This window comes from Erithacus rubecula (genome assembly GCF_903797595.1).
Source record: "Erithacus rubecula genome assembly, chromosome: 1".
NCBI lineage: Eukaryota > Metazoa > Chordata > Aves > Passeriformes > Muscicapidae > Erithacus > Erithacus rubecula.
In genome coordinates, this window is record NC_136658.1 from 32,294,863 (window position 1) to 32,307,336 (window position 12,474).

The window sequence follows — 12,474 nt, forward strand, 5'->3', positions numbered from 1 at the left end:
GAAGGACTTTCCACAAGAGTTTGAGGGGAGTAGAGCAAGGGGAGTGGCCTTAAGATGAAAGAGGGCAGATTTAGATTAGATATGGTGAAGAAATTCTTCACTGTGAGGAACTGGGGTAGGTTGCCTGGAGAGGTTGTAGATGCTGTGTGATGGGAATGTTAAATGCCAGGTTGGATGGGGCTTTGAGCAAAGTCTAGTGCAAAGTGTTTCTGCCTTTGGCAAAGGAGTTGACACAAGATGATTTTTGAAGTCTCATTCAAGTCTAATATTTTGATAATTCTATGATTCTATAAGTTGTCAAGACTTCAATTTCAGGTTGCTCATTTCTTCTGGCCCAATTTCTTCCAATTATGTTTGCCATCCCAAATTGGAAAAGCAAAGCATCTGAGATTTCTACCAAAAGAAGAAAGAGCCTAGATTTGTTCGAATTACTCTAAATGTAATTTGCCACTTGAAAATACATAGTAACTTTTTTGTCAGAAACTAATGTGCTTTCTTTGTGGTCCTTTCTTTGTGGTCCTGTTATGCAGAACATTATTTTCCTCACAGAGCAAGTGGTTCCAGGAGAATTCATGTGGTTTGTAACTGAGGACTTCTTTCATGGATTTTTATGTTAAAAAAAACCCAAACATGCTCCCAATTAGGTCTTCTCTTCCCAAAATTATGAATAGCAGGCTGTGTTTACACCCATCTACACAGTGAAACTTCTTTTTATCTTAGCCATTAGCTTGCTTTCCTTTATGTGTGCACTGCTGTCCTGAGAATTGTGGCTGGTTTGACCTACTAGAACAAGACACTCTAGAATTCTACCTTGTCCATCCTGCATTAAGCTCAAAAACTTCTTCAAAGCAGAGAGCAATGGCTCTAGCCTTTGAGGTCACTCAGTGTAGGGAAAATGTAATGTTATTGAGTCTCCAGGTAATGCCAACAGCTTGGTTTTACTCTTCCAAGTAATGAAGACAGTTTAAAGCACCTGTGTAAAGCACCTGTGTATATGGGTAAAGCTATTTTTGTTATAGGGCCATCAGGGATTCATCTTCCTTCCAAATCACTTTCTTGTTTCAGGGACTGTCCCTGTCATTTGAACATCCAGCACATTGACCTGTATGTAATTCCTTTACAAAAACATGCTAGCATATTTATGTTTGGGAAATATTTTTAGATAATATTTTCAACTGAAATAAAATCTCAAGGGTGACCGTGTATGGACTGTAGAGAAACAAGACTGATTTTTGTTATTCTTTAAATATGGAACCAGTTGTGTTCCACAAAATGGTTTCTGCTTTTGTTCTGAAGTTCATGTTAGTCTGTTAAGTCTTTGCTTCCAAAGGCTGAGGAAGGAGCTTAGTAACTGCAGTTCTTGGTAGTGTATGCTCTAAACCTTGTCTTTTTTTGGCTGTGATATGTGCTCACATCTTTCTGCCTTCCATACACCTGCAGTGGAAGCTTGCAACTGGCCCATAACAAGACAGTGACAGAACTGTGTCAAACTCTTCAAAGATATATTAAAAGCATAACATGAATAACTTTATAGGGAAGAAACAATTTCTCACTGTCTGCTCATAAATTAATATTCTTTCAAAATAAATCTAATAGAAGGTAATCCATTAGAAAGAGGATATTGTCATAGGCACTAGACCTAAAAAAAAAGATTGTCTGAGCCAGAAAATTGGCATTTTTATTTTCTATATGGATAACCAGTATTGGAATAAAAATTCTAGCTTCCTTTATGTAATTCACACTGTGCATGTATCTGTATGCAATGCAACTATAATAAGGTTCCTGATTAACTCATTCTATGGATTATGCTGTGCATTCATGGTATACTTCTCTGCTTACATTGCTATCTGAATGGACACCTGGCATAGTTGAATTTCTTTTTCTAAATCAAAAACCACCTGCTGTGAGTAGGTGCATCCCCATCCTCCTTGCCACTGTGGCAACATGAGGAGGAGAAAAGGCCTTGGCTCTGTGTAAGCCCTGCTCAGCAACAACAAAAATGTCCCTAAATTACCAACCCTATGTTCATCACCAATCCACAACACAGCCCCATACCAGCCACTGGGAAGAAAATTACCTTTGCTCCAGCTGAATCCAGCACAACACCTCTACCTGAAAATAGCAGGCCCAGTAAGGAAAAATCCTGTATTGGCATGGAAATGCTCTTTTATTTCACTCCACTGAAATTTTATGACTCTTTGATTCACTTGGATGTGAAATAGGTAAACTTGCTGCGCTGTTCTCCACCAGCTTTGACATGATTGACTGTGACTTAATATTCCCAGCTGAGGGTTGTTTTCTTCTCTTGATATAGCTCCCTTCCAAATGCTTGTCATTTTTCTCTTTCATTGGATCTTGATTTCTAAATGATTGTCCTTATGTTAACCCTAGGACATGCAGCTAACACTGAAAATGGATGTGTTTGTAGCTCCTTAAGCTTTTCTAGCCTCTGAAAAAAATGAAAAGAACCTGCCCTTGATCATGCAGACAGTTATGTTGTGCAGGCAGCAGTGCCTCAGTGCTTTGCTGGTATTTTTCTGCTAAACCTCTAAGATTGAGACCCATCCTGTTGTGTAAAGGGTGTGGGGATTATACTTTTTTTTTTTAAGTAAGCAAAATATTATTCTTGAAAATCATTGATAGATTTCCAGTGAAATTTCCTTTCCTTGGTGATTTCTTTAAATAGCTGGTTTTTTATTGTATTTTCTTCTATTGTTTTACTTTTGGTGTTGCACTCCTGTGTGCTTCTTGCTTTGAATACCAAGGAGAGGAGTAGACAGATCTGAAAGAGAAGTTGAGTTGTTTTATTTCAGCTGTGTCCTTCCCCACCTCTTATATTTGGTTTTTTTGTTTTGTTTTTGGGGTGGGTTTTTTTTGGTTTTTAAATTTTTTTTTTTTCCATATTTTGCATATGTACATTATGGAAATCAAATTATTCTTCCAAGATTTTCTGGGTACACTATGATAACAATGACTTATGCTGGATCAGTTGGCTCCTGGCCTAATCTTGGACTGATCACAATCATTCCTTCTAACCCATGTCACCACTGAGAATATTATTTCTACACAAGATTGCATTTCAGTAACCAATAAACCAAACAAAAGACTTGCAAAGAAATTGCCTTTGACTTATTTCAGTAATTTTGCTATTGTGTTAGTAATTGTTCATATTATTTTTCCTTCAACAAAAGTATTTATAGAAATTTAGGATCTCTAATACATTGGTCCAGTCCACATTTATTACTTTTCCTTTATTCTGTATTTTTTTATGGTTACATAACATCGCACTCTTGGTTGGAGGGAAAAATCTGTTACTACATCTAAATCATCTTTGCCTATGACTCTAGCTTCCCTTTCAGAACTCTATTAATAATTTTTGTTTCCCATATGCACTTTTTCTTTCCATATGCACATTTTTGCCTGAAGCAAACTATTCTCAGCATTTATTTTTGGTGTACATCCAACATTGCTGTAATCCAGTTACAGTTATTTGTGCTGGTACAATATCAGCTAAATCTATTTGCTCCATTTTGTCATGCCTACTTAATATTTTAAAAAGAAAATTAGTGAGATTTTTCCACAACAGTATTGGGTCAAACACAGTTCACATCGCGTGTTGTACAATATTCAGTTTTGCTTTGTGTACCAGTTACTATCAAATTAGGATGACAGTTGGGCATGTGGATTTGAGCCATGTGTTAATCCAAGTTCATCCAGAGGTGCGTGCCATCCTCTCTAATACAATGGTTCAGTTACAGCGGATGAAATTGCATTATCTTTTGAATCCATCTTACCATGTTGTCTGGCAATTAGTTGCACATATGCACCCCATATTCAAGTGTTTTTATCTCACATGGGCAGTGATGACCTTCAAAAAAAGTGCTGTCAGTAAAATAATTTATTTGTAGTAAGTCTTTTATGTACTAATTTTCAAAGTATGAAATGCCCTGAACCTACCCAACACTTCTAGGCTGTGTTCAGTGGTGTAAAATTCTTTTGGAATAAAACCCCTTTTTCCACATTCTGATAAGAGGCTATTTCAAATATAATGTTTTAACGTGAATGTTGCAGTCAAAAGGATGCCACTGTAGTCCTGCATTGTACTGGCTGGGGTGCACTAAGGTTGCTCAAAGGTCATTTACTGCTTTAAAGTATAGGCCTGGGGTGATTTGTGATAGACATTTTAGTGCTCTGGTACAGTTGACTTGACCCAAGTTTTTTTGTGTAGGGTGTCTACAAACTATGTCTGGTCATGGAATGTGTAGATTTTTTTTACACTCCCCAATCCTATTGTAGACATTGCTTGTCCTGACTTTTACATCTGTTGTATATTGAGTAGGTGTGATGGTTTTAAGGTGATGGACACTGCTAATATAGACCTGAAATGATGGAAACAAAACTGAATTTGGCTTTATTAGCGTCCTATTTTCTATATATTTATGCTATGTAAATATGTTACAGTTAAATATATATGATTTATAGCTTCACATAATGTCAATATGATATTTTTTTAATCAAGCTAGTCCTGCTGGAAGTGGTGCAGTAATGGCTTCAGTTGCCTTCTGTAGGCAAGTTTTTAGGTGCTCATGGTTGAATTTCCCCTGGGCACTAGAGGAAAGCAGCTTTCTGGGCAGCTCACACACCTTCACTTCTTATGCTTGAATAAAACTGCAAAAGTTGGATTCAGGCTTATGTAACTTTACATTTACTTTACATGTAGCAATGATTTCCTTGTAGACTCCCTTAGCTCAGGTTTTAAGCACAGGCTTCCACATCTGTGCTTGCTATTCAGAAGTGCATTAGTATTTCTTTTTCTAACAGGAGTGACCTTAATTCTGGGGAAAGCTCTGTGAGTTCTTGCAGTTGGATTTTTGTTATAGGAGAGTATATGGTGTACAATTTTGGCTGTTCAGTGAAGTTCTGAAAAAATCTTGCATTATCACATTAGTATAACTAAGACAAGCATCTTGAATGGAAATACAGCTAAAACTCATGTGAGTTTCACAGGCAGCAATTTGAACTACAGTGTTGTCAAAATATTTTCTCCACTGTTAGAGCATTGCCATAATTTTTATTTTTATAAATCAAGAACTACTGACAGGCTTTATTGTTATGAATTTTAGCAATGCCTAAAATTCCTCAAAACTTAGGTTAGCTATGTAGAAGGAATTAACTGAATCAAGGTTTTTTGCATCAATGCATTTGTAAAAATTAATTTATCTCACTTGAAAGCATATTTGCAGATAGTCATAGTTGTCTTTGAAGTCTTTAAAAGTGCTTTAGCCTTTGTAAAACTATTTGTACTACTAGTTCTTTTTAATTTCTGTGTGCTTTTAAATCTTTGTTGAACACCAACAGACCCAGAAGTACTGTTACACAGAAACCAATTTGTTAGTTCCTATGGTTAAATTACCTGATATATGGTTAAGTTAAAAGAAAGTGTAAAAAAGTAGACACATATGAGTCCATGATCCAATGAGTGTCTTACTGGCCCAAGGATTTAGGTACCTGAGACTGGAGAACACCCCTAAAAATCTCAAGGTGCTTGGAACAATCAGGGCAGATTTACTCCACACTTCTATCACTTCTGTAAGAAAAAATAAAAGAAAAGACTTGCAAAGAAAGAATTCAGGATCATTTAAGGAAAAGAGATTGTATTAGGAAGAAAAACCCAAGAGGGGATTTACAGAAAACTCTGTACAGAAGGTTATTGGCAAGCACCAAAGAATTTTTAAGGGGTGAAAAACAGAAGTGAAAATTATACATCAGTCAGAATCTTGAGGTCCTTATACACAGACAAGTATATTCACATCACGTATATAAGATACTGGAGTTGTTAATTTGTGGCATAGGTCTTTTTGGCTTTATTTTTGAATTCAGGCTCTCCGCTGTGTTTGTGCACATTAGCACATACCGCCGTTCATGCTGTGGTTTAACATTTAGGGCAGATAACATTCTTCCCGGACTTGTCATTTGCATCTTCTGATGCAATTTTGTTGACAAGGTCTTTTCAGGCATTCAGGGAAAAAACCACTCCCGCGTCTGTTCGGATCACTGGTAAAGGAGTATCTTTTTCACTACTTTGTCTAGATGCTATTTCCACAAGAAAGCACTTTGCCTCTAAAGCTTGTACATATAAATGTGCTCCAGCGGGGTGACTGTGACTCGTGTCAGGTTCAGCTAGAAAATGACTAAATCTTCCTGAAAATTGCAAGAGCGGTTTTTGTTGGTTGTCGGATATTCCCCCCCCTTCCCTTCCCGTGGCTTGTCATCCAGGCAGGGATGCAGGCGTGTGTCCCAAGCCACGCGGAGCATTGATTGCTTCTGCCTGCAGCGGGGATGCTGTCAAGTGGCTGCGCGAGTGGAGTCCGGCATTGACACGGGGCTGCTGGGCAGCGGCCCCGGCAGCCGCCATGCCCCGCCGCTAGCCGGGGCTGCCCCCTCGCTCGCCAGCGCTGCCCCGGGCTGGCCGGGCCCCCTCGCTCGCCAGCGCTGCCCCGGGCTGGCCGGGCCCCCTCGCTCGCCAGCGCTGCCCCGGGCTGGCCGGGCGCCGCCGCCGCGCCTCGCCGCCGCCGCCGGCAGCGCGCCCATGCCCGGCGGGCAGGGCGAGCCCCGGGCGCGCCATGCACGGGCACCTTCCCAGGCAGCACAGCTGCGGCCGGGGCGCCGAGGGCTCGGACGGCTGCAGGAGCGTGCCCCCCGCCGCCAGGGATGCCCCCTGCGCCTGCCGCTGGCACCATCCGCCCGGCCCGCCGCCCGCCTGCCCGGCGCTGCCCTGCTGGGCGGCCGCGGGGGCCGGCCGGGGCCGGGGCCGGGGCGCGGCCGTGCGGAGGAGCCCCCCCAGAGCCCCGGGGCAGCCCCGGGGCAGCCCCGGACAGTGGCCGGAGTGCGGCTGTGCCCGCGGCTGGGCGCCCCCGCTGCAGGTGAGCTGGCGCTTCACCCTCCGGGCCAATAGAGGAGGATGCTCCGGGGAGAGAAAGTGAGGTTTGGTGGTGTCAACTTCTTGTGGTGTGTCTTGGTGTGTGTTTAGTGGTTTCTGGGTTTTAGTGGTTCTGGGAATCTCGTGTGCACGGACAAGCTGTCAGATGGTCATATCTGTATTTCAATATTGCTTCTCTGTTGCCTATGGAAATTGTGAGCTGTTCTCGGGAAGGTTTTCTTGTTAAAAGGTTTTGGTTTGTGCCCCCTGGTTCTGCAGACTTTGTATTCCGTTGTGCTGTATAGAACTGATGTGTTTATCTCCCTTGTGCAATGGATGTTTTGAGCTTCTGTAAACAGTAAACATTTTGTTTTCAAATATCACATGAAGTTAAAATAACACTTTAAGGGACAACATGGGGGGAGGGGGTGTTAGATTTACTGATAACAGAAAGTGTGACCTTTTTCTCCTCTTTGGAACTTCAAGTGTAGTTGAAGTCTTTAATAAATATGAAATAGCTCTTTAACTTTCATGAATCTGAAGATTTTATTTAAATGCAGGGCAGTGTTTTTTCAACTATAAACCAAGCAGGGTCAATGATGTGTACAATTACCTGTAAGCAACTAGAGCGAAAGCCAGCACTGTGAAATAGAAATCTCAGTGACACTCATGGGATGGTTAATACTAAAAAGCATCTACTATCTCCACTGATTCATGTTTTCCTGTCTCACTTAGAAAACTTTCAGCTTATTCAAAAAAGCTTTCTATCATGGCAACATCAAATGCTTTTGTCAGCATTTCACCGTAAAAAAGGCAGGAGATATTGGTGAAGCAAGTTTTTAAAATAGATCTTTACTTACTGATGTAGTGTAAAGTGGAGTTTAACTAGCCTCAGCCCCCACTGAACATTTACACCCCCTCTAGAGATTACATCGATTCCTTCATGGAAATGTTTTTAATATATTTTCACTGTACAGAAAAGCAATATGGCAAAGGATTGTCAGATAGTGTAGCTGTATTTTATCTTGTCTTATGGCCTGAAAAAGTGATGCTCTGTTGACCGAAAGTGATTGTTGTATTAAAAAAAAAGCTTTTTTCCCCCTCCAATCTATTATCAAGTGGAAAAATGAAGCTTTTTGTTATATTTTTGAGTGACTGTAGTGTTGCATGTGACTACAATGTATTTTATATACCTTCTTCATATACAAGGCATATACAGCTATTTATGTTGGAATAAAGCCAATATTGAAATAATGTCTTAAGCATCACATTAAACTTACTTCAAATTTGAATTATAAAAAGATCTAAATATTTTTTTAGGATTTTCTTGATTTGGAAAAAAACTTTCGATGAAAGAGCTCCTTGGTTTTTCAAAGGTTGAGAATTTATAAAGAGAAAATGTAGGAGCATTATTAAAAAAACAAGGCTCTTCTAAGACTACAATATCTGTGTTACAGATTTATTGAGAAGTTATTTAAGTAGTTTTAATACCTTTGTGATCACATCTTCATGGGTTTAGATAATATGGAATTATTCAGGTTTGCCTACTTCTTATATTTAATACAAAACTTTGCTCTGAGTGTATGAACTGAACGCCAGCTACCTTATTCTGTTCAGGGTTCTGTCTGTAATGAATTTATCACTGTCTGGGGTGGACTGATATACTTGGGCAAATACTTAATGGCTAGAGTGTCACAGAGTTGATACATAGTTTGTTTCAAATAATAATCTCATTTTCTCTGTGCAAAGTGAGCATTGTGTAAGATCTGGGTAGGGAGGGGTGTATGTACATTTGTGTGTGTGTGCATGTATTGTTGTATGTACATACAGCTAGAAAATAATCAATGATATTGCATAGAAACAATATGAGAAAACCTTATAGGGCTACCCTTACTACTTCTTCATAGATTGGGGATTCAAGTTGAAGTCAGTGGTGTTTTCTGAGGGCTATGTTGACTGGGAAATCTTTCTTTCTTGCTAAAATAGAGATGTATTGGAACAGTTATATTTGCTGGCCTAAGGAAGAAAAAAAAAAAAGACAATTGATTTTAAGTGTCCATCTAATATGTAAATATGAGAAAAAATAAGACATTGATAGCTTCCAAGGTGGAGTGTTTTATTACATGAACTTCTGGGCAGATTTTTCTTCTGCTTGACTTCTTTTGGGAGAGACACAATACCTTGTGAAACTGCCTCTTGATTAGTGCTATAGTACCAAACTAAATGCACAGGTCCTTCATTCCTAGAGTGTGCACTTGACAGCTGTTATTAATTTGCACTTTGACATCCTGATCCTGACAAAAAGGTTGATTTTTTTGAGAAGTACATGGCTCAATTTTCTTCACCAGTTTCTTCTTCTTTAGTATGGCAGAATGGCATTCTGGTATTCTTGATACTTCAACTGTCCTAGAAATTCTGCTTTGCTGGCTTGTGTGTTTGTGTTTGCTCCTCATGTCATGTTGAGTTGGTACAAAAATGCTCTCTGTATGTCCAAATAGAAATTAAATTGGAATTAAAAAAAAAAAACAAAAAAACAAAAAAACAAAACCCCCTCTAATTTTAAAGTGGGTTGGAATCGTGTTTAGATGGAAATTTGATTCCAAGACCTAATTTGGCTTTTAACTTCATTTCTTTTTGACGAACATTTGCAGTTTTGTTTCTTTACTTAAAAGAAAAAGGGGTGGGAGAAAATAAGAAGAAAAGTAAGTTAATAGGCAAGTTTTACGTGTCCCTGTTGCTTGGGAATAATTTTTGTGTCTCTGCAGTGCACTGGGTATCTCTACTGCCATTAGTATTGTGGAATTATATAATTTGTGTGATTAACTCAGTGATTTCATACTTTAGGTCGCTGTTATGCTGTGAGAGATGGAGCAGAATTTGAGGGTGGAAGGGGGCTTTGCAGAGGTGAGGAGGTGACCTGGTGTTTTCCATGGGTCATTGTGACATGGGATTTGGTTTGTAACATTGGATGGACTTTCCCTGTAGGCACCTCTAGATTGCTGGCACCTGCAATGTAGCAATTAATTAGATTAGAAATATATGTTTAGCCGAAGGTGTGCAATGAACACGTTCTTTGTGAAGAAGAGACAGAGGGATTGGTGTCTGTATTGCCCTGGTTGTAGATTGAAGAAGAAATTGCAGAGTTTTTGTTGCTTTTCTTGTTTTAAGAAGTCCAAAGTATCAATTTTACTTTGTGTGGTCTGTATGAAAGAGATCCTCCTCTAAACACTTTCCCAATATGGGTTTTTGGATTTTCTGAGCTCAAGATTATCCCTCTGAGGGGGAAGGAAAATGTAGAAGTAGATTCCCATCTTTGGCTGTTTTCCAGTTCAGAAGACAATACTGGAGTCCACTGAAATTTAGTTAATCCTTTGCTATAAAATTTTTGTCTATTCTATTTTGAAATAGAAGTTCTCTCATAGCAGGTATATCCTGGATATGTCATCCCCCAAAAGTGCATGCATGTGCTCTCTTTTGAAAACTTTCATAAAAGGGTAAATGTTCACTTATTTTTAAATAGTTTACTGTCAGTATCAGCTTTGACTCTTTTGGTTGGCTGAGGTATTTTTACAATCAATAGCAGAAAAGGTTTTTTTCTAGTCAGTGTCTTTTAGAAGAAATAGCTTCACCATTGTTTTTTGTTACCTGATAGAGGCTTGTGAGCCAAACCCTAGGCTGTAGATGTGGCCTGACTTTAAAAGGGTGGTGAGCAGCCAAATTCTGAAGGATCTTCTGAGAGTGTCTTTCCTGTTTGAAGGCCTTTGGGGCTAGTGCTGAAATTCCTGTTTTTCATTTGTGATCTCTTTGCATGGTGGCATGAAGTGAGAGCTTGCTTCAAGGCATTCTGCCTCAGTACTAATGCAAAAGGTCTACTCAGAGATACTGGCTCTTCCAGCTGTATAAAGAAATGACTAATCATGAGCTGTGTTTTTGAAAGCTTAGATCACTCACTTGAGTTCAGAGATTCCCACATGGAACTGGCCATTCTTATGGCAAGTCCCTTCCAGCTATAAAGTTACATTAAGCAATTTCAGTTAGCTGAGGGAGAGCTTTTCACTCTAATCTAGTGTGTTCAAGTGCTGGTAAAATAACAGTTCAACAGCAAATAAATAGCAATAATTGGCTTTAAAACTTTTTTATCTTTAGGGCTATTGACAGCTATATGGTACAAGTTGAGCTCAGGTTTGGATAGGAGTAGTTGGGCAAGTTTTCATGAGGAAAAAAGCTCATATTCCATTCTCAGGGTGGTATGCTCTTATCAGTGGATTTAGATGACAGTTCTTAATTCAGCATCTTGCCTCGGCTTGATCCTTATGCTGCATTCATAGAAGTGAGGTCATTGAAGCATTGTCAGCAATCTGTGCAGCTGCTATGTAAGAGATGTGCAAATGCAGAAACACAAAAGCACAAAAGTTATCATATTCTTTTGAAGATGAGTGATATTGTTCTAACAATTCCTGCATCCAGTCCCTCTCACTGACAGAGGGTTTTGAGAAGTCTGCACCATTCCAGGTGGCATTCAGATCTGATTCTCTCCCAGGACAGCTGCTTTAATTTGATTCTTGCATTCATGTTTAGCCTATTTCTCCTACCAAAACTAGGAAAGCATTGCTACTGCTGAATTCATAGCTGTTATGTTTGGCATAAAAAGGAGATCAAAGCTTAGCCCGTTGAGGCCAGCAACTTCCTTAGTGATGTAGGGAAGGCTTCTGGTCAGAAGTAACATGAAATGAGGCATAAGAGCCTTTCCAGGGAAGTGATAGAGTCATTGTCCCTGGAGGTATTTAAAAGACTCACAGGTGAGTTGTGTATGCCATATGAATTGTGTAGACAACATGGTCTGGTGGTGGGCTTGGCAGTACTAGGTTAATGGTTAGACTCAGTGATCTTACAGGTCTGTTCCAAACTCAGTGATTCTGTGATTGTTTGGAAATTTTCCTTAGCTTCAATGGTTGTTCATGTGACTCCAATTTGAATGGTATGCCATGGAAAGCCCAGGAACTCCAGAAACTAAATAAATATGCTGAGGCCACAGCAGGAGTACCCCTTTAAACATAAAAGTTCATTTTTTGCTGATTTTGTTTTGTTTGGGGTTTTTAGGGTGTTTGGGGGGTATTTTTTTGTTGTTGTTTTGTTTTGTTGTTGTGGGGTTTTTTGCTTTTTAAAGGAAGAAGAAAACATCAGTGTTAGTTATGAGGCTTTGTGGCCTTCAGACTCAGGAACTTGTGTCAGTCTGTCAGTGATTCCAGATTTTCCACAATCTCACAGGAGGTAATTGAGCAATCCCTGCCCAGATTGGTAATGTACTGTTGCTTTGCAAAGGCCACTGTAGTATGGATATTCTTTAATTTGTTGTATAATATTCTATACCCTTCTATTAATATATCAGGTTTTTATCAGTGTTAATGTTTTTGATAATATGTAATATTAAGTGATAGCAAAGAAATTTCAGAAATAGGCATGGTTACACAGATCATAACTGTATTTGTATGCAAGATGTTCCATATATTTTCCTTTAAATATGCAAGCGGGTACACTATGTACTGTACTTACCA

The 12,474-nt window shown here is 39.4% G+C and overlaps 1 protein-coding gene across 12 annotated transcripts in view; it reads left to right on the forward strand.

Annotated features, from left to right (window-relative positions):
* DLG2 (discs large MAGUK scaffold protein 2) overlaps positions 1-12,474 on the forward strand; it is a 966,889-nt gene that overhangs the window by 547,407 nt on the left and 407,008 nt on the right. Inside the window, exon 1 of one of the 12 annotated variants that reach the window (XM_079303603.1) lies at positions 6,921-7,018. The exons of the other annotated variants lie outside the window; for them this stretch is intronic. Within the exon in view, the coding sequence (XP_079159729.1) occupies positions 6,962-7,018 (57 nt within the window). The 5' untranslated portion in view covers positions 6,921-6,961. Of the gene's footprint in view, positions 1-6,920; positions 7,019-12,474 lie in introns of those variants that run through there. 12 annotated transcript variants of the gene reach the window in all.